The sequence below is a fragment of the Drosophila subpulchrella genome, unplaced genomic scaffold (assembly GCF_014743375.2).
Source record: "Drosophila subpulchrella strain 33 F10 #4 breed RU33 unplaced genomic scaffold, RU_Dsub_v1.1 Primary Assembly Seq47, whole genome shotgun sequence".
Taxonomy (NCBI): Eukaryota; Metazoa; Arthropoda; class Insecta; order Diptera; family Drosophilidae; genus Drosophila; species Drosophila subpulchrella.
This window is the reverse complement of record NW_023665676.1, coordinates 389,503-411,864: the sequence shown is the minus strand read 5'-3', so window position 1 is coordinate 411,864 and position 22,362 is coordinate 389,503. Positions and strand designations below refer to the sequence as shown.

The 22,362-nt window shown below is 42.4% G+C and overlaps 1 protein-coding gene across 1 annotated transcript in view; it reads right to left on the bottom strand.

The window, feature by feature from the left end:
- Positions 1 to 536: 536 nt before the first annotated feature.
- LOC119562437 (myosin-2 heavy chain-like) overlaps positions 537 to 22,362 on the bottom strand; it is a 375,936-nt gene continuing 354,110 nt past the window's right edge. Inside the window, exons 5-7 of the mRNA XM_037875622.1 lie at positions 869 to 1,111; positions 675 to 786; positions 537 to 571 (exon numbers count right to left, since the gene is read on the bottom strand). Coding sequence (XP_037731550.1) covers positions 537 to 571; positions 675 to 786; positions 869 to 1,111 — 390 coding nt within the window. The remainder of the gene's footprint in view (positions 572 to 674; positions 787 to 868; positions 1,112 to 22,362) is intronic.

The window sequence follows — 22,362 nt, the reverse complement described above, 5'->3', positions numbered from 1 at the left end:
TGATTAAGATGTTGCTTCCTAATAAATCAAATAACGAAAAAAGGCGCAAAAAGCGCACAATGTGCTTACTAGTTCTGGATTCAGAATTGACAACTCTACAACATGTATATAGGCACTCACTGAAATAATTTGAAATTTGTTTTTAAACTCTTTGGAAAGTTCATCTTTCTTTCCAAAAGTGACAAGGGGACACCACTTGCTAAATATACAAATTGTTAGGAAGATTCTAACGAAACACGCAACATAATAGTACTAACCCAAATAATTAATATTCATTTTGAATTTGATTTGATTTTTTGTCAGAGGTATGCCAATTTGAAACTGCACCGCAAAGTTAACCTTTAAGACAGCACGTGTTGTTCGCTTGCAACAGCTGACTTTAACAGCTGTTATTTTAACACTAAACGCTTAAGTTAATATTTTAGGTATGAAACATAGCATTTTGATCATTTCTTAACATGGTATCATTAAAAAAACGGAAATTCGCATACTCGCGAAAAATGAGTTTTGGCAACGGAAACGGGTCAAATTCAACATTACTTCATATCCATATAGCGACGTTGGGTATTTGCTTCTTCTTGCTTACCGCATTGGTGAGTTTGCGGGAGGCGTCTTTGAACCTTTGTCATGCAAATGCCGACCTATGAGACTGCCTCGTCGTAGGCGTCGCCTTTCGAGTACGAGCTGCTCGATTAGTTGATTTGTCTTCTCTTTTGAGAAAAAAATAGAGTTGTTGTAAGCATGTCTCCATCCCTCTCGCACTTCCTTAAGCTGAGTTACGGGTATCTAATAGGCGAGGCCATCGACTATAGCGATTTCTCTAGTTTTTACATTATAACATAAAATAAATATGAACATTAATACTTACGATTGATTGTTCTAAGGCAAACACATAATGATTAAAAAATTTGTGTAGCTTTTCGTTGGTATAGTTTATGCATAGTTGCTCAAATGAGTTGTGAGAGAAATTTTCAAATCCAAATATATCGAGAACTCCAAGAAATGTAGCTCCATCTTGGCCTGGGTTTGTACAGTTATTTATTTTCGTAACCAACCATGTAAATGTTTTCGAGTACAACGCTTTTGCCATGGCGTGTCGATTTTCCACAGCCTAAAAAAAATAAGTATATCATTATAATATTTTCCTTTCTTCCGGCAAGAAGAATAATTTTAAAGTTTAAAAAGTTTTCTTCGCAACCAATGTTCTTGATCCTAAAAAAGCTATATACCAGAGTAGAGAAAATTTAAATGAAGAATACTATGGTCGAAAGTACACGTAATGACGAAACGCACACAGAGAGAACCAATTTAAAAGTACGGCTTTGTTAAGTGTTAAATATTTTATATTTACTTTGTTTTAGTCACATGTTAATTCATAAAATGTGCTGAAAGAAATTTTTTTTATTCCATTGAATTATTGGAGGAATAATGTACTTAGAATGGCTAAAAGGGCTAACAGAAGTTTTCGGTCATTTAGCAGACCATATGGACACGTGAAGATTTGTTTTAAATTTTGGTTTCTGTGTAAATTAAAAAATTTACATAGAAACAAAAATTTAAAACAAATCATCATACAAACTTAAGTTAGTTTCGCGAAAAATCTACGTATGATTCGTACGTCAATACGAACATATTGCCCTTAAGTAAAAACCATTCGTGACTGGATTTGTTAGTAAAATAAGTAGACAAGCATAGTAAGTAACAAAAGAAAGAAAATACATGGTGGTACGACAGAAATCGGTGAGCGGGTAAATTGGAAGTCTGATCGCTTTCGTTATTTTGCTACCTATTAGCAAAGAAAAATTTTGTCGGACAATAAATTTCTTTACTAAAATTTGATTTTTTTTAGCCGAACAATTTTATATCGACTTTTTTTCAATAAAAATGAATATTTATGTAAGATGAGAAATACTCTCACTTGACATTTATTATTATAATTTATAAAAAGTATTATGGTTAACAATAATAATTGCAGGATAATTTCCGCGTTTCGGCTTTTCTTAATGTATCGTTCGGTTTTCTTATCACTCTGCTGCTGAAAATCGTCTCTGTCGGCTGACTGTCTGCTTCTGTTCTCTCTTGTCGCTCTGCTGTTTTTCTGCTGTTGCTCTGATTCTGTTCTCTCTTGTCGCTTTTACTGCTGATCTCTGCTTTAATTCTCCTGGTTAACTACGTTTCTCCTTCTACGTAACTTCTACGTAACTCCTTCTGTTCTACATTCTGCTCGACATTTTTTGATTTTTCTGATTTTCTTCCATTACACCAGTTTACAAAAAAAAATCGATGAGATACGCCTGCAAGGAAACCTTTGTTTTCCGGTAAGGTACATCTCCCTGATTAAGAAAAGGGCACTTAAAGTTTTTTCTATCGTACCAATTTATTTTAAAGTGTAAAAAACGTTTTTCGCACTTCTTTATTTTCTAACTCGAGTTCTGATAAACCGAATTCGGTCATCAAAGACTCATTTTACAGGTAATAGAATGCCCTTTAACTTTTTTGTTTACATCATTGAGTTCCATTCATTAGTTTAGAAGCTACAATCCGTCAAAGTTGAAATAGTCGGAAAAAATTCAAAAACGCTGGCATAAATGTTTTTTACACAAAAAAAAATTGGTACCATAGAAAAAACTTAAAGTGCCCTTTTCTTAATCAGGGACATGTACCTTACCGGGAACCAAAGGTTTCCTTGAAGGCGTATTTCATCGATTTTTTTTTGTAAACTGGTGTTATCTTACTAAACCGTCTTACATTAATATATTGATCATTTTTTCCCGATTTATCGAATATTGAAATTTTCTGAAATATATTTTTGATATTTCCCAATTGGTACCTCTGATCTAAGCCGAAGTTGCAAAGTTCTGACGGTCCGAGATTCTTATAAAAAAACAAGGGAGAACGCTATAGTCGAGTACCTCGACTATCAGATACCCGTTACTCAGCTTAAGGGACGAAAGGGAAATGGAGATATGCAAGCAGTAAAGCGAGATTTAAGTGCGCCACCTACCGGCGGTAGACAGATTTAAGCGTTATGGGCGTTAGAGTGGGAGTGGCAAATTTTTTTCAATCAATCGATAGGTATTGACGAGACCAATACATTTCAGTTAAAATTTTTTCTCTAGCATAAAAATTGTGGGCGCCACAGGCTTAGGCGGCTAGTGATCCTGATCAAGAATATACAAGTATATTCTTTAAGGGGTTGGAAACGCTTCCTTCTTCCTGTCACATACTTTCCGACGAATCTAGTATACCCTTTTACTCTACGAGTAACGGGTATAACAAGGATGATCGCTATAGTCGAGTACCTCGACTATCAGATACCCGTTACTTAGCTAAAGGGACCAAAGGGAGATGGAGATATGCTAACACGTATATGCTCGTCACGTATAACAAAAAACAACAACTTAAAATATCAATTTCGTTTGTTCACCGCAGTTCCGTTAGTTCGCTCGAATTTTGGCATTTAACGCTTGGCTTTCATTCGCACAAAATTTGTTTCCGTTTTTTTCACAAGTAAATTTTCGTTTTCAGCGCGTTAAACTATGGTAAACGAAGAAGCTGCAAGTAACGCGCCAAACGATTGCAGTTTTTGAAGCAAAAAGTTAATAACCTTTTCGGGCGAGCATAATGCCATGAAGCTGATCTTACGGCTGGCAGGCTTTGCGCAGTGAGCAATGGTAAACTGGAAGTGCGTTCAAACCTCGTATCTCAGATAAAGAATGCATTTATAATCGCGCATAACTCACTTGAGGAGCTTGATTGATTGAGCTTGAAGCGTCAAGCCGAGGCCCCTCCGTGATCAACTTTTCGTCATGATAGTTCTATAGACCGACCAACAGTGGCTATGGCCAAACGGACTCTCATCCCAGAATTACAGCTGTCAACTTCAAAGATTTTTTATCGATGTTTACGACAAGCATCGCCTGTCAAGTATAGAGAAACTCCAGCACTTACGGCCTTGTTTACAGGGCTCTGCCTTGGAAACAATTAGCGTGTTGGAAATTTCTACTGTAAATTATGCTGTTGACTTGGAGCTGCTTAGCAAACGGTTTAATTTTTATTTCAGGCACACATGTGAGTTCTCGGGCCTTAAGAGAGTGGAAACGGAAATTTTCGGACAATCTAAATACTTGCGCGCTCTGCAGGGGATGGGGAACTCCGACCAAAGTGCTTAGTGCATAATCTTCTACATGCTTCTTCAAAAAATAAATAGTGACATGTAATCAAAAGGGGAAGGACATGTGTATATGGGAGCAATTACGTCATTAATCGAGTTCACAGCTTTCCTAGAAGCCCGCTGCCAGCGTTTGGAGAGTATGGAACATTCTGCGGCCACCTTTCGCCCAAACATGCAAGCAAGAGAAACAAAGATAATAACAGCTATAAAAGTATAATTCTGTTTGTGGATTTTGTAAAAATTGTGGCTATAGTTATATACTGGTTTTGGCAACCTATCACCATCGCTTTGCCCAAGAGAGGCAAAGACTTAGCCTCTTTGCCTCAATTGCTTAAGAAAAGATCATCAAGTGCAAGCACCCAGATCGATCGGCTGTCGAACTTGTGGATAGAAGCATCACTCGTTACATCGTTTCACTATTTCCAATACCTCAGCGGCTCTGGTAAAACCGCAAATGGCCCTTTCTGCAGCACAGTCGGTTATTCACATCTAGTTATCTCATTGCCCACAATCTCGATCCTTGCAACTGATGTCATATTGGTAAAAAATCTTGGTAGGTCTCTAATACCGTGCCGTGCACTTTCAGACTCAGGATCGCAGGTTCATCTTGTCACTTCTAGTTTCGCACAACAGCTGCAAAAGCCTACCGCTAGCGGATCCACTACTCTTTAGGCCTCAACATGTTGACCTCCTTGTAGGTGCTAGATTGTTTTTCGATTGGCCAAATGAAATCCAGAACTAAAGGCGCAGTACTCAGCATTAAGAAAGAATATCGTTATTTGGTTCACATGTCATTGGAGGAACCGGAATCATGAAATAGATGCCAATACTTTTTGCCGCACCATTATGCCCTTAAAGAGGGCACCACGACAACAAAGCTTCTAGTCGTATTCGACGGCTCAGCATCAACATCGTCTGGATTTTCACTCAACGATATTCTCATGACTGGACCTACAAGCCTATGGGGCATGCGATTACGTTGTATCGAGGGCCATTGAATCAACTCGTGTGGTTCTGTTGTGCTCTAGATTGCTCCATTAAAGGCAATCACGATTCCAAGCTAGAGCTTTGCGAGGCTAAATTTCTGTACTGCAAGGATGTTCTGTTGTTTGGACTCAACAACTGTTTTGTCAAGGATTCACAATGATCCAGCTCAGTTTAACGTCTTCGTACCGAGCATCAAGCTTAAAGAATCACAGCACAAATGGAGTTGAGGTACACCCCAACGAAGTTGAATCCTACAGACATTCTATCGAAAAAAGCCTTACCTTCGGAGCTGTCGTAGTCGCATATGTGGTTCCATGGGCCAGACATTCATTTGGAGGATTGAGGGCTATACCTCCTAATAAAAGGCACCACTGTTACAGCTACGCAAAAGAGTTCATCTTCCAAAAGGGAAATAACCGTTCTTGGACATAACCGAAGGTCATAATTTCGCTAACTCTTTCTACAAATTGCAGCGCACATTTGGGTATGTCTTCAAATTTCGTCAGAGGATCAAGTCTACTGGACTAGCAGCAGCGGATCTTACTGGAGGTACCCAGGTGTTCATCCGTTCGATTCAACAAGATCATTTGTGTTCTGACTACAAGTCTGTAAGAGAGAGTGGGAGTATATTTTTGTCTAGCTATATTTCTTCGCTTGATCCATTTGTCGACGAATTTGGAATTCAGCGCGTCGGTGGTTGACTTAGTAACTCGAACCTTGTCTTCAACCCCCGGCATCCGATCATACTTCCGGGGAGTCATCATGTGACTTTTGCGATGATAGTGCACTTTGTGAGGAGTTGAATAGCTTCCCGCAAATTGCAGTTGCAATTATACGTGGTGGCCTGCCGGTTACCAAATATGCTACGAGGTAGCGCGTAGTAACGGCAAGGCGAAGAGAGTTTGGAGAGAGAGAGAAAAGGAGTATGAGAATATGGAGAACAAGAGATTGGAGAACGAGAAGAGCGTTTAATGAAAATGAGTTTGGAGAGAGAAGCTGGAGGGTGAGAGAAATGAAGAGCGAGGGTGCCTTGTGGAAAGGGAAATAACGGAACGCACCTGAGTTTGCACTCCGCCGTGAACTTTGGACCAGGAGAAGAAGTACCACAGGTGAATTGGTAGAATGGCGCCAAGACGTAGGACTCCAGTTGGAAGCCGTGGGCAGAGGACAAAGGGGTCAAACAGGATCCACGGTTCTTGGACCTGGAGTGGAGAGTACCAGCGGGCCGTGCGCAAAAAGGAAATAACGGTTCAGGGAGGCCTATATAAGGCCGCAGGATGCTGACAGCTGGATCAGTCGATTGCGAGGAGTCAATCCATCATGATCATTCAGATATCAAGGTTTAAGATCCAGTCATCGACAATCAGAAGGCGAGAAAACATCATCAAGCAAAGTCAAAGTCATGAAGATACAGCAGTGAAAGTCAGCAAGGAACAAGAACGCTACGTCGGGACGTTCGGGACAGCATAAGTCTCCGACTTCGCCCATGTCTCACTTAGGCTCAATATTACCCTGGATGGCAGATTGGTCAACATGAATAAGGCATTATCGGAATACTATTCAGATTTGGAGAACAACCAGCCCAGCTGGTAGCAGCATACCACGACAGAGCCGGCCAAAGCATCACGTTTACAAACGCCGAAGGGGACAACCTAGTGGCAAGATTGAGCTTCCACAACCTGCTGAAGGAGGCCCACAGACTATGCAAAGGTCGCTAAACAAGTCCGTAAGTGGTCGTTCAGGTTTGACAGTGTGGAAAGCCATTCGAGTTGCTGAAGCAAATAGAATGGTCCGCCAACATATGATTTCCCGAGTGATGCCGGAATTGCTTAAGGGAAGGGCTTTGAAGTGGTTCATGGCCGACAACAAACAATGGAGAACCTGAAAGCTTCCACACCAATTTTCTGCCGAAAAACTTCTTTACAAGGCTAGTGGATCAAGTCAGGCAGAGGAAGCAGGGCTACAGAGAGTTGTTCAAGGACTACATGGTCGACATGCAGACGATGGTGAGGCCACTCTGGTATTCTCCGAGAGAGACCTTACAAATTATTAAGGCGAACTGCATCCCGAATCAAAGGCTATTCTTTCGAGCTTAAAGCCGACGAGTACGATGAATTTGAAAAAGAGCGGGAGGCGTTCGCACAGCAGAATAAGTTCTAGAGGAACAAGTCAGCAATCCAACGCAAGTCAATTGCAGAATACGTGAAGATCCCGGCCACCAAGAACAATGACAAAATGACCACCAAAAAGAAAGCGGACACTGGGCTCGAGGCTGTCGGAAACAAGGTCTACCACTCCAAAATAACTGGCAAGCTAATCGAAATGAAGAAGCAGTTGTCCGCAGCGGTGATCATTGATGGGAACACTTACAAAGCCACAGTCGACACCGGGGCAACAGCAAGCTTCGTTAGCGAAGAACTTGGGGATAATTTTGCTGCTCAAAAATCCAAGGGGATATCAATGCATAGGTAGACAAGCTTCTCCAAATGGTGTTCATAGAGCATTCAAAGAGCCTATACAGCTGTCCATAATGATGGTGAAAAAGAAGACAGGCAAGTGGAGACTGTGCGTCGACTTCAGACAGATGAACGCGAAGTCTGTAAAGGATGCCTACCCAATGCCTAACCAACTAAGGGAAGCGCGGTACATTAGGAGCTTAGATTTAAGGGATTGATCCTGGCAAATCCCACTGGAAGAAAGCAGTAAGAAATTAACGGTTTTTACAGTACCATCAAAGGTCTATTCTAGTGGAGGGTAATGCTGTTTGGGCTCCACTCTGCGTCGGCAACCTTTCAGCGGGTTTTGGACCAAGTAATTGGCCCTGAAATGTCATGTCACGCATTCGCCTACCTGAACAAGAACACAATGAAAACCTGAGGCGTCTAAAGGAAGCAAACCTGAGAATGAACACGGAAAAATGTCCATTTTTTAAGAAGGGACTGCTTTTCCTGGGACATCGAGTGATCAGCAAAGGAATAAGCACAGATCAGGAAAAAAGTAGTTGCCATCGCTGAACTGGAACAACACGCGACGGTCAAAGAACTCCGGCAGTACCTGGAAGTAGCGTCGTGGTACTGCAGATTTGCACCAGATTGTTAAAAAATTGTGAAACCCTTAATTGACTTGCTACGCAAAGGCAGTAAATGGGCGTGGGCACCGGAGCACCAGATGGCGATTAAGGAAGTAAAGGCAAGACTCGTGGCAGACCCGGTACTGACATGCCCGGACCTTAGCAGAACGTTCACCCTAAGCTATAATGTAATCTCCTACTCGAGCCGAACGCTGAATGGCGCTGAGAAAAATTACTCAACAACGAAGAAGGAATGCTTGACAATTGTTTGGACGATCAGGAAGCTAAAGCCGTATCTGGAAGGTTACCATTTCAAAGTCTTAGCCGTCCATAAGGCTCTGAAGTGGCTTAACAACATCGAAAGCCCTTTAGGTAGGATCGCCAGATAGGCCCCGGGGCTACAACTGTGCGGTTTCGAGATAGCGTACGTGGTGGCGAACGCCCTGTCAAGACAGTCACTACCAGAGACTCTACAAGGCATGAAGGAGACAACGGCGCCAATGGCCTTAAGTGGTTGGAGAGGGATCAAGAACATGTGCGAAAAGATAAGGACCCAAGCGCAGAAGTACCCTGACAATGTGAGGCGAGGCTCTATTTAGAAATATACCACATAGAACGGGCAGCGAAGACGTCGCATCAAGGAAGGTGTACATCCCGATGTCGCTTTGGGAAACAGTATTAAAAGAAAAACCACGACGCACTATCAGCGAGGCACTTAGGAAGCCGAAGAACGATTGCACGGTAGGCAGCCCGATACCACTGCCCAGGTATGCATAGGGATAAGATTTCAACGAAATCAAATAAAGGCGGCTGGCAAAATGCTGACCCATGTGCCGTAGGAACCGTGGGCCACGGTATGCGCGTTCTTCGGTGGACCCCTTCTACGATCCACCAAATGCTGTTGGTCCTAATAGACAGGTTCTTGAAGTGGACTATTGCCACTGCGCAGTGCGTCAGGGGTATCGATAGCCAACGGGTACCGGCGCTGTGAAACTCAAGATAGAGCTGTGAGCGTCGAGGGTTCATCGAGGGATTCATCGAGAGCTTCACAAGGACTCATAGGCTTATACAAGAGAATTCATGCCAGAGGGGAGGAAGTTGTTATACCCGTTACTCGTATTCTAGATTCGTCGGAAAGTATGTAACAGGCAGAAGGAAGCGTTTCAGACCCCATAAAGTATATATATTCTTGATCAGGATCACTAGCCGAGTCGATCTAGCCATGTCCGTCTGTCCGTCTGGTCTGTCTGTCCGTCCGGATGAACGCTGAGATCTTGGAAACTATAAGAGCTAGGCTATTGAGATTAGGCGTGCAGATTTCTGAGCTTCTTACGCAGCGCAAGTTTGTTTCAGTAGTGTGCCACGCCCACTCTACACAAACCGCCCGAAACTGTGGCTCCTACAGTTTTGATGCTAGAATAAAAATTTTGACTGAAATGTATTGTTTTCATCAATACCTATTGATTGACCGAAAAAAAGTTTGCCACGCCCACTCTAACGCCCACAAACCGCCAACAAACTTCAAAAAATCGTTAGTATGAACGCGGAAACTCGGAAACTATCAAAGAGAGAGAATTGAGATCTCAGATTTTGATTCCGTACGCAGCGCGAGTTGGTTACGCGAATATGCCACGCCCACTCTAACGCCCACAAACCGCCCAAAACTGTGGCGCCCACAATTTTCATGCTAGATAAAAAGTATTATCTGAAATGTACTACTCTTGTCAATACCTATCGAATGATCCAAAAAAATATTGCCACGCCCACTCTAACGCCCACAAACCGAAGAGTATTTGGAAAGAGCATTTAGGGAAAGAGAGATTGGAAAACGAGAAGTTGAAGGAGCGTTTGTAGAAAGAGCGTTTGGAGAGAGAGAAGTTGGAGAATGAGAATATGCAAAATGAGAGTTTGGTGAACGGGAATTTGAAGAGGAAGAAATTGGAGAAGACCGAGAGAGTGGAGACTTCGAGGGCTGACCGATGGTGCCGTGTGCAAAGAGAAATAACGGAAAGCACCGCCGTGAACTTTGGACCAGGATATGAAGTTCTATATCTGAGCGGTGGGACGGCGCACCTGAGTGCCACAGGGGAGTCCGCAGGACGGCGCCAAGACGTAGGACTTTAGTTGGAAGCCGTGGGCAGAGGAAAAAAGGGTCAGCCTTAAAGCCTTATATAAGGCCGTGGAGCGCTTGTAACTAGAGCTGTCGATCACGAGGAGACAATCCATCAAGATCAGTCAGTTATCAAAGTCAAATTACCACTCAACCAGCAGCAACTAAACAACCACAAGTCAAATCGTCAAAAGCAGCCCCGTGGGAAGCCTACAAGGCCTACATCAGGAATCTCTAAATTGAGACACAAGTAACTGAGGTCCTGGGGGCATCACACGGCTAAGTCAAGGCGATTTGTTTCTACTTCTGTCACAACCACACCCTGGAACATCGCCCGGCAATGGAGTCCTGCGGCGAGGAACCGTTAGCTCGGGGGAAAAGTTGTCAACAACCAAGGCCACAGGACCACACTACTAGCCAGGAGGGGCGAGCAGTCGATCGGTTTAGGCATTCAAGAGGCAATGTCCTGGAGAAGCCTAGCGGCTTAGCGAGCCAAGTCCCAGAACAGCGATCGTCAAAGACCTCAAGATTCAGAGACCAAGCGAACCACCCACCCGCTGTAATAAGTTAACCCAGAATAAATCCACTGTAAACCTTTGAATTCTGTGCTCTCTCAATGATCTATGGGGAAGGCACATCAACATACATCCGGAGCAACGAGCCACAAGCGTTAGTTGCACTCAGTCGGCATCAGTACTGGCCGATTGGCAGAAGGAAGACCGATGCAAGTATCGGGAACGAGTGCAATAGATGTTCTGCTCCAACACATCATGGCTGATTAACCGATGAAGAGGGATAATGGCTCATCATACACTTGCACTGGAGTAGATTTATGCGGATCCTTTTACTATAAAAGCGAAGTTCCATCCAGACCACCGATCAAATGCTATATTTGCGTATTCATTACTTTAGCTTTGATCAGTGTTATGCAGCGTTTCATCTCTACTACATGTCGTCCAAGTGAAATCTGGTCAGGCAACGAGACCAATTTCGTAGAGAAATATCTAACTCTTCTGCAGGAGAGACTTAAGTGCAGATCTTCCAAGCCTTCTCTTGAAACCGGTGACGTGGTCCTGGTAAAGAACGAAAACCTGCCCCCGCTAAGTTGTCAAAAATGATCATCGGAGCAGATAGATTATCGAGAGTCGCCGAGCTAAAAACTTCTGCTGCTACCAAAACAAGAACTGTCCCCGAGCTGTGCTTTCTGCCGAAGACGGATATTGAAGGTGTGACCAAGCCCGTGGGATGCCTATTCTAGATATCGCCGTACGATCTCAAATTTCTCCCTAAGTTTGTTGGCGTTTACCACCGGGGTCTCTGTTGGTCCTCCAGTGCCTACAGTGGACTCCGATATGCCCGTTTTCACTGCTAGCATAATCTCCGGCCACTTCTCGTCCCAGTGGCACTGGTACTGCTCTACGAATCACGCTATCATTCTATTCTATTGTTCGCTTTGTCGGATTCTCTTGTGGTGTGCACCCTATCATTAATTTTGTATCAATCTTGGACGTTGGTGGACTATGGTCAGTACAAACAAGTGGCCCTACGACACCAAGCAATGCTTGTTACACGCAAACGAAACGAAATCGCGGACAAATAAAAAGACAATATAACAAAAGGCATTTAAAAATGCAGATCAAAATACGAATAGACAATACCAAGCATAGTTCTACGGTTAGCTAATGATGGTAAGTTAATTAGAAGTAGTCTACTAGAGTAGGATGGTAGTATTAGGCTTGTATCCCAGTTAAGTCTCAGTAAGGCAAATATAAAGAAGTTATTTTGCACAGACTCAGTCCGGTCTATATGCACCCCGTTTTGGGGACTCCAAACAGGAGCGCAGTACTCAAGAATTGGTCGGACTAATGAAATAAACAAGGTCATTGTGACGTAGGGATCATCGAATTCCTTCGAACACCTTTTGATAAATGCAAGCACGCCATGGTAGTAATGTGATTAGAAAATTTAGGTTTAGCATCCATATAGACTCCAAGGTCGTCAGCATGCGTTATCCTATCTAACACACAACCACTCAAAGTATAAGTTGAATAGTGAGGGCTGACACGAAAAAAGGTAATTAGTTTACACTTGGAACCATTTAAATATAATTCTTTACCCATGCACCATGTTTGAAATGCATTGAGATTAGATTGTAAAACTAAACTTTGTGCTGGATCATTATATTGCAGGCACAACTTAAGGTCATCTGCGTACATAAGTACACGTGACTTCGTTAAGACTAGAGGAAGGTCATTTATAAATAATGTAAACAGGAGCGGACCCAGATGACTTCCTTGTGGTACAACGGACGTAACTCTGATTAGGGATGAAACAGAGTTCTTAAAAATGACACCTTAGTCACCTTAACTTAAGCTCCACCCAAGAAGATCCCCTGGAAACCCTTAGAGGTCCAATTTCCGGACTAGAATCAGGGGACTTACAGAATCAAACGACTTACTGAAACCAGTGTAAACCAAATCAGTCTGACGATTTTTTATAAAACCACTTATCACAAATGAAGTAAACTCCAAAAGGTTGGTTTTCGTTGACCTACGTTTTATAAATCCGTGTTGACAAGAGGAAATAAGGGACCAAACAGCTTGGGTATAGCTGATAGCTTTGAAATACCTCTGTAATTACATTCGTTCAATTTACTCCCCTTTTTATGAAGCGGGATAACAAACGACTCCTCCCATCTGTGTGGGAAATCTGACGTTTCTAAAGACAAAGTAAAAAGTTTGTGCAGTGGTCTTCACAAAGTCTCAGCGCAATACCTAAGCACACATCCAGGGACTCTGTCAGGACCAGGAGAGTAGCCTCGATTGACCAAATCTAAAAGAAGTGAGCTTTCACTTATAACAGGACAAAAATAGAGTTTCATTTAGGCTTGTCATATGGGTAAGTCTTTTCTGGAGGACTTGACGTTGAATAGATGGATTAAAGAAACTGTGAAAAAAGATCAGTGTTTGCGGCCGAATTTGCGCTTTGTGATAACAAAATTATAAAACTGTTTTGGATCCATTGTAAACTTTTACGGATATAGGCCGTAATGTCCAGGGATGAAGGGTAAGGACTCAGCCGAGAAACAAAAATTTGGTACTACCGCATTTATGGCTGCTCTACCATTTTCATTCGGTACTCCGGACGTTAAGTCAACATGCGGCGTTGGAATCATTGTTATCTTATTTACATGATTTTCATTACATTATTGACAATAGGTTTTTCGGGCGTCTCATGCGGCAAAATCTCGCGTCCCTTGCATTCGGAAACCGAATCCTTTTTAGCTTCGACCTTAGTACTATTTGTGCGGCAGCTGAGATCGACTGCTGTGCTGCAGATCCCGGATCGCCAGAGAGTTTTACTAGCGGCTACCGGGGGTTGTCTATCGACCGCAATCTTTTTACGCTGAGGAGAATTAGGCTCAGATAGCATACGGCTAGCACCACCAAGCGCCAAATGCAGATCCGTATTTCTACGGATGTTCCGGATTAATTCCGTAACAGTGCTTTTTGTAAGCCGCCGTATAGAGTTTGCCTGGGTTTCATAAGCAATCACAATAGTAGCGCAAGAAAATTCTCATGTCGATTGAATCGCGTACCAGGCCCGAATAACCAAGGCATTTTGCATGAAAAATATTCTCGCACGAATGGCACGGAATGCTCTGTTGTCCAGCCGAAATCAACGACTTGCATTTCTTATATTACAGACAGCCAACATGGCGATATTCCGAACCACAGTGCAAAGAGAATAAAACTACGCAAGTAAAAGAAAGAGTTAGAGAGCGGGAAAGAGTGAGCGGGAGTAAGTAAGCTAGGGGAGCGTAAGTTTTTGATGTTCCAACAACTTAATTGTATGCGGGAGTGCGGGAGAGCGGAAACTACCGTTTAGACTCTTACCGCTCCAAACAACGTTTGGAAGAAAAGGAGAAGGCAATTAGAAAAAAAAAAAACAACAAACACTGCACAGAGGTTAGACGTTTAAACTAATTTTGTTAATTTAAAAACAAAACAATCACTATGCACTCGCGAAGCGAACGGATGTTGTTAGGGACATAAAAAGTTATATATATGTAAGAAAATATGAATTAAGCCCCGATGGTTTATGGACAAAAAGAACAACAAATCGGAGCGTAAGACAAAAACACGACCGTTCACTGAAAGAGCGAGTATATGGAAGTAAAGATGTTGCCGTTATCAAACCTCAGAAAGGACTCGCGATCCTCTTCCGGAACTTCAGACATCAAGCGAAATTGACCCTTGGCGAGGATCCTTGATGTTTGCTGCATAATGTTGATAGCTTCAGCCACAGAACCATCTCCTAAAACTAAATTTTCCACGTAAAAGTCGCGACGCAGAATTATAAACCCTTTGGAAACAGCGGCTGGTCATCCTCGGCCAATTGGTGCATCGCTCGCACTGACAAAAATTAAGCCGGCTTTCTTCAATAAGTAACAGTATCAACCTTAAAAAACTGCAACTCATTCTGGGTCGAATCCCGCCAAAGGATACACTGCGAGTAGCTGTCCTCGGGGACAACTCTGACACATCGGTACACTTTGCAGATATCTCCTGTAATGACCACTCGATGGTAACGGAACCATAAAAGGATAACCGGCCAGACATCAACACGTCACTCAACGAATACCCAGAGGTAGTAACAGCAGATCCATCAAAGACAACCCTGAGCTTAGTTGTTAAACAGTCCACTTTCAAAACACAGTCATGCGGGGCATTAGCCGAAACTGGAGACATATGCCCCAACTCCAAATACTCCTTTATAAACGCAGCATACTGATTCTTCAATTGAGGGTGACGACTGAGCTTCCTTTCGAGGGAGAGAAGTCGTCGCACGGCTTGGGGATAAGACTCTCCAAAAAAAATCAGAACTGCATTTCAACGGCAGCCTCACAGCATAAGCGCCTGACTTGAGCCGAGTACATACTTGCACGAAATGCGCCTCGCAATCCAGCGATGAGGCTAGGGGTGGGCAGAGCAACCGGCAGCTGGCCGCTAGAAGACTGCGTGTCCAAAAATGCCTTCTCCCACAGCTGCAGCAATTATTAGCGACGCAGTCGCGCAGGTGATGGCTCGTTCGGAGAGTTGAAACCTTGGACACACAGGCACCTCATGAGACCACCCACCAGAGTGCCTGGCGCACATGGCCATGGCCACATCCGCAGCCTCGAGAGTCCTGCATCGCAGCTCCTAGAATTCCGCCGTCGAATCTCACGTAGGAATTAGGTCCGAATTGGAGGCAGTCTGGCCTTCCTCCCACTTCGCCTGGGTAATTGGATCCAATCTTTGAAGGAGCACCTGGACGGTGATGCGGCCGTTGATTTGTTGCGTCGTTCCCAAATTCTTCAAGGTCCGCATATAGGCATTAAACTTATCTTAAAGCCCTCGCAGACCTGCCACCTGAGCCACCTTCCACGACACTGAGGCCTAGAATCTCGTTCACATGAGCCTGAAATATTAAGCGACGGTTACTAAATCGTTTTTCCAAAAGACCTATTGCAACGTCATAATTTTCCTCGGAAGTTTCCAAGGATCGAACTGCTTCTAAGCTGAGTCGCAAAGACAGGATCGTAATCTCTGCAGCCTTTCCACCTTGCTTATATGTGGATTGCCGCCCACAATCGTTGCGAAGATCGAGTGGAACCCAGCCCACTCGGCGTATCCTCCACTGAACGTAGGTAGCGGAAGCGGTGGCACCGCTTGAAAACTGCGACCGAGCCCTGGGTCCGGCATGGAGGATATCCCGTTGGCGAGAGTGGAGTGGGCAGCAATTCGAGCAGGATGTAGCGAGGACTTCTGCTCAATTTCAGCGCGCATCGTCGCGACAAGCTCGGACACGGTCCATCGCAAGTCGCTGACGATCTCCGAAATATCCAATTCTTCAAGTTCCCCGTGGATGGCCTTGAAGTCATCGTACATGGCGACTAACTGGCCCTGACGCACGTGGAGCATGGCGTCCTCCACCTTTGAAAATTGCTGAAAGGTTCCTTGGATCCTCTTCAAACCCTGGAGGAGAGCGATGGCCTTGCATTTTAAAATAGCAATCCGAGGTGAAGTGGGTGCACCTGTGTTTGCGCTTCTGGGACCCATCGCCACTAGTATCGAATTACGACCGATTTAATAAACCCGCTGTAACTAATTCCGGGACTAAGCAGTAGCCAAGTTTGGATTATTAATTATTAAATAATATAACGTAATAATATTTTTAATTTGATCGCGGCGAACACAATCTGGCCCACTGTGAACACAAGAACCGTAAACCGAATTAACGGACGTATGTCTATACAACAGTTTGTGCGCTGGGGAATGGACTTGAAAACGGAACGTATGTATGTACGATAAGTAGTAGAAGTAGGTAGTAGATAAATACAAGAATTACTTCCGCCTTAGATAATTGGCGGATAGAAAGCTCTCGATCTTAAGATGCTGAAGATAAGCTAGACCCGTTGAAGTCGAGCGGCCAAGAGAGAGAGAGAGAGAGAGTCGGCTTGCGACCAACGAAGGCGATAGAAATCTTTAATCTTGTGTATCCTTATTAAACTTTATTTATAAGCTTGGTTGCGGCTGCTGCCTGACCCGACAGAGGGCTTGATGAAATTTATAAACAAATAATTCGACTATATTATCGGCCCAATTTTTACAAGTATCTTAAGGAGTTTATAAAAAATGCACTATCTGCAATCAAAACAAATGTAACAGACACCCAGTACAAATTCCTATTCTTCAGGCACCTATTCCGTAAAGAGACGGTGAATGTTATTATCTTGACATACACTGGTCGGCATAAGTATTTTGACGAAACAAAAGATAAACATACTCATAATTTGAACTTACTTCTTGTAAACTGTGGCATCAATGGAAAGGTAATGTGAACCCCGTTTGAATGATGCAATACTTTTCTTAACCCATTCAGTACTTATTGAAAAGGACGAATTTGTGTGAAAATCTACTTTTTGAACTTTATTTCTTGTCTGAAAACTTAAATTTTTTGATGCAAAAGTTTCTCCAAACAAAAATAATAGAAACTGCAAAAAGAATTTTTCAAAAATTTTGCTTATATTTTTTAAGATTTTTTGAAAATGCTTAGAAACATGCATTTCAGCCATATTTTTCACTTTTTCATACAAATTTTTTCCGACATTGTCACCTTCAAAAAATCATAAAAAATATAAGCAAAATTCTTTTTGAAAAATTCTTTTTGCAGTTAGTATTATTTTTGTTTTGAGAAACTTTTTGCATATGGTTAAAAAGACCTCATTTTGAACAGAGATTTTAAAAGACGAATTGTCCCTGGAATAGGTAAAATTAAATTTTTCCACGGTAGTATTTTTGACCTTTGTTTTATGTTGTATATAGTCCAATACCTCGAAGGCCGTTTGGTCTAGGGAAAGCCGGGAAAAAATATTTGTTTTCTTGGCAAAACCACTGATAGGTGTTTTGGTGCGGCAGATTGTGTTTCTGCAGAGCCAACTTGCGCCTGTAGAATAGGCTTAGTATTAACTGACGGTGTCATGATATTTAGTGAAGGAGGAACTGGTGAGTCAATTCCAGTCATTAGTTCGATCGGTATACCGGGCACTCTTGGTATGAGCCATTTTTTTTTTGGACGTTGCACTATGGTCAGTACAAACAAGTGGCCCTACGACACCAAGCAATGCTTGTTACGCACGGAGCCCTTCACCGTTTTGGGCGAGTAAACGAAACCGCGGACAATATAACAATTAACAAGGAAGAACGCTATAGTCGGGTACCTTGAATATCAGATACTCGTTACTCAGCTAAAGGGACCAAAAGGAAATGAAGGTATGCAAGCACCAAAACGAGATTGATACGCGCCACCTACCGGCGATAGACAGATTTAAGCGTTAGAGTGGGCGTGCCAAATTTTTTGTATCAATCGAAAGGTATTGACGAGACCAATACATTTCAGTTAAAATTTTTTATCTAGCATTTGCATTCATAATTTGTGGGCGTTAGAGTGGGTGTGGCATATTCGCGTTACAAACTTGCGCTGCGTACAAGGATACGAAATCTAAATCTGAGATCCCAATTCCCTATCTTTGATAGTTTCCGAGATATCCAAGTTCATATCAACGATTTTTTGAAGTTTATGGGCGGTTTGTGGGCGTTAAAGTGGGCGTGGCAAATTTTTTTTAGGTCAATCGGTAGGTATTGATAAGAACAATACGGTATTGTAGCTTTTATAGTTTCCGAGATCTCAGCGTTCATACGGACAGACGGACAGACGGACATGGCTAGATCGACTTGGCTAGTGATCCTGATCAAAAATATATATACTTTATGGGGTAGGAAACGATTCCTTCTGCCTGCTACATACTTTCGACGAATCTAGTAAACCCTTTTACTCTACGAGTAACGGGTATAAAAATACAGGTCAAAATACGAATAAACAAGATACATTAAGTAAAACGAATTAGTTACGACGTAGGATAGTATTACTGATTTAAAGATAGGCAGTAAGTCGGTAGTTGATATTAGGTGATATAGTCTATTATAATCATTGCAAAGCACTCTAAAAGGTCCATGCATTGCATAATTAGAGATACATTGATTTAATACTAAAGGAATATAGTTTCTAGTGAATCTATTTGGCACATAAAAATGCAGGCGACCCAGTAACTCGGGACTCTCCATTTCACCATAAGATTTCTAATAAACGTAATATCAAGCATAGTTATACGGTTAGCTAAAGATGATAAGTTAATTAGAAGTAGTCTACTAGAGGATGGTAGTATTAGGCTTGTATCCCAGTTAAGTCTCCGTAAGGCAAATATTAAGAAGTTATTTTGCACAGACTTAATCCGGTCTATATGCACCCCATATTGGGGACTCCAAACAGGAGCGCAGCACTCAAGAATTGGTCGGACTAATGAAATAAACAAGGTCTTTGTGACATAGGTATCATCGAATCGATATTTACAATGGTAATAATGTGATCAGAAAACTTAAGCTTAGGATCCATATAGACTTGAAAGTCGTCAGCATGCGTTATCCTATCTAATCATCATTATACATGCACCATGTTTGAAATGCATTGAGATCAGACTGTAAAGCTAAACTTTGTGCGGGATCATTATATTGCAGTCACAACTTAACTTCAGCTGCGTACATAAGTACACGTGGTTTCGTTAAGACTAGAGGAAGGTCATTTATAAAAAATGTGAACAGGAGCGGATCAAGATGACTTCCTTGTGGTATACCGGACGTTACTCGGATTAGGAATGAAAAAGAGTTTTTAAAAATCACCCTTTGAGTCCTGCCATTCACCTGAAAACCCTAAAACGTCAAATTTACGGACTGGAATCGGGTGACTTACAGAATCAAACGCATTAATGAAATCGGTGTAGGCCACAACAGTCTGACGAATTTTTCTAAAACCTCTTATTACAAATGAAGTAAACTCCAAAAGGTTGGTTGTCGTTGACCTTCGTTTTATAAGTCCGTGTTGACAAGAGGAAATAAAGGACCTACAACTGTGTTACAAGTGGGGCGTAAATGGGACTTGAATAGGTGGTTTGAAAAAACTGTGCAAAAAGATTGGATACCGTCTGATCAGTGTTTGCGGCCGAATTTTCAAATTTAAGTGATGATGGATAACTTGAAGATTTACCCCTTGTGCTAACAAAATTATAGAACTGTTTTGAATCCAGTGTACACTGGGTCTTGCAACGAGCTAAATAGTTTTTATAACACTGGGCGTTAAGCACGGTAAAATCAGACCGATCACTTAAGTATCGGGAAAAGGCAACTTGTGAAGCGGAAACTCTAAACTTTTTGTAGAGTCTAACCCTTACATTTTGAAGTCGTGCCAACTCTTTGTTAAACCAAGGAGGTTGGTTTGAAATTTTAGGATAATACGTAGGAACGCATGTAAAAAAAAATTTTGTTAAATACATTTGGTTAAATACAACTGCAGAGGTTCTAGCTATGCAAACACAATGGAAACAAAGCATAGATCCTGTAATCGTCCCAATAAATTTTTTGAACATGATTTAGTTTAGACAATAAAATATCAAGCTTACCGTCAAGAAAATCTTGCTGCGTTGAAGGTAACAATATATTTGGTGTTTCGACGGTGGACCTAGTCGCCCTAGCTATATTAAAATCACCTAAAACTATTAACTGATCCCTATCTGATAGTTTACTTGAAATAAGCTGGATAGCGGACAGATGATTCGCATATATTAGGAATTCAGATGACGGCGGAATATATGAACATGTTATGCATATAGAACTACCCGGAACGGACGTCTTCGGACATTATTACTTCAGACGTTAATTCTGAGTCAACTGCAAAACTCCACCATCACGTCGGGAAGCACGATCAAGCCAGTAAGTTGTGTACTTACTTGGAAAGAATTCAGAACTAAGAATTTCCGGTTTTAACCAGGTTTCTATAAACACAATAACATGGGAAGACAAGGAGAAACTATCAGTATACAATTTGGTCAGCTTACTTTGTAAGCCTCTTGAATTCTGATAGGAAATCAGAAAGAAATAATCTAGTTTTTTGGGATAGATGAAGGTATATCTTTAAAGGGATTTCCAACTTCCTTTGAATGATTTTTTTTAGCTTCGTTCTCTTTAACAAAAATTCCTACAGGCCAAAAATTGGATGAGCACATAGTTGCAAAATGAGCACAGGGATTTCTTTAAATAACAGATAGCCATTATCGCGATATTCCGAACCAAAGTGCAAAGAGAATAAAGCTACTCAAGTAAAAGTGAGAGTTAAAGAGCGGGAGAGAGTGAGCGGGAGTGAGTTAGCTGGGGGAGCGTAAGTTTTTGGTGTTTCAACAACAAAGTTTTATGCGGGTAACTACCGTTTAGACTCTTACCGCACCAAACAGCATTTGGAAGAAAAGGAGAAGGCAATAAAATAAAACAATAACAACAAACACTGCACAGAGATTAAACACAAAACAATCACTATGCCGAAGCGAACGGATGTTGTTAGGGACATAAAAAGCTATATGAATGTAAGAAAATTTGAATTAAGCCCCGGTGGTTTATGGACAAAAATAACAAAAATTCGAAGCGTAAGACAACAACACGACCGTTCACTGAAAGAGCGAACTTGCTTTGTGAGAAAACTTTTGAAAATGCGGCTTGCAAACTGCACTCCGTTGTCCGTTATGACCACCTATGGGACGCTATATCCTGCGAATATATCGCACTGCGCAGTGGCACCAGTTCCATCCATTTCGACAATATATCTATCGCGACCAGCAGCATTTGGTTGCCGTGGTAGGGGTCCGACGAAGTCTGCGCATACCGTGGCCCATGGATCCTCTGGCACTTGGGTTAGCATTTTGCTAGCCGCCTGCATTTGATTTGGTTTTAATCACAGGGCGTCAGCCACCACGTTTAGCTGATCCTTTCTGTACGCTATCTCGAAGTCGTACTGTTGTAACTCCAGGGCCAATCTGGCGATCCTTCCTGAAGGGCTTTCATTACTGTTGAGCCACTTCAGGGTCCTATGGTCGGTTACTTCTTTAACGTGGTAACCTTTCAGATACGGCTTGAGCTTTCGGAACGCCCAGACAATTGCCAAGCACTCCTTCTCCGTTGTTGAATAGTTTTTCTCAGCGCCATTCACCGTTCTGCTCGAGTAGCAGATTATCCTTTCGCCCTTTTCGGTGTCCTGGGTCAGTATCGCTCCGATGCCGTAGTCGCTGGCGTCTGTGTGTAGGGTGAAGGTTCTACTGAAGTCCGGGCACGCTAGCACCGGGTCTGCCACGAGTCTTGCCTTAACTTTCTCAAACGCCATCTGGTGCTCCACTGTCCACTCCCACCATCGTGAAGCGTGCTGCCTTTGCGTAGCAAGTCATTGCCGGAGTTCTTTGACGGTCGAAGGTGGTTCCAGTTCAGCGATGGCGGCTTCTTTATCCGGATCTGTTCTTATTCCTCCTCGAGGTCCCAGGTACAGCAGTTTCTTCTTAACAAATTGGCAAATTCCGGGTTTAGCCTCAGGTTTGCTTTGCTT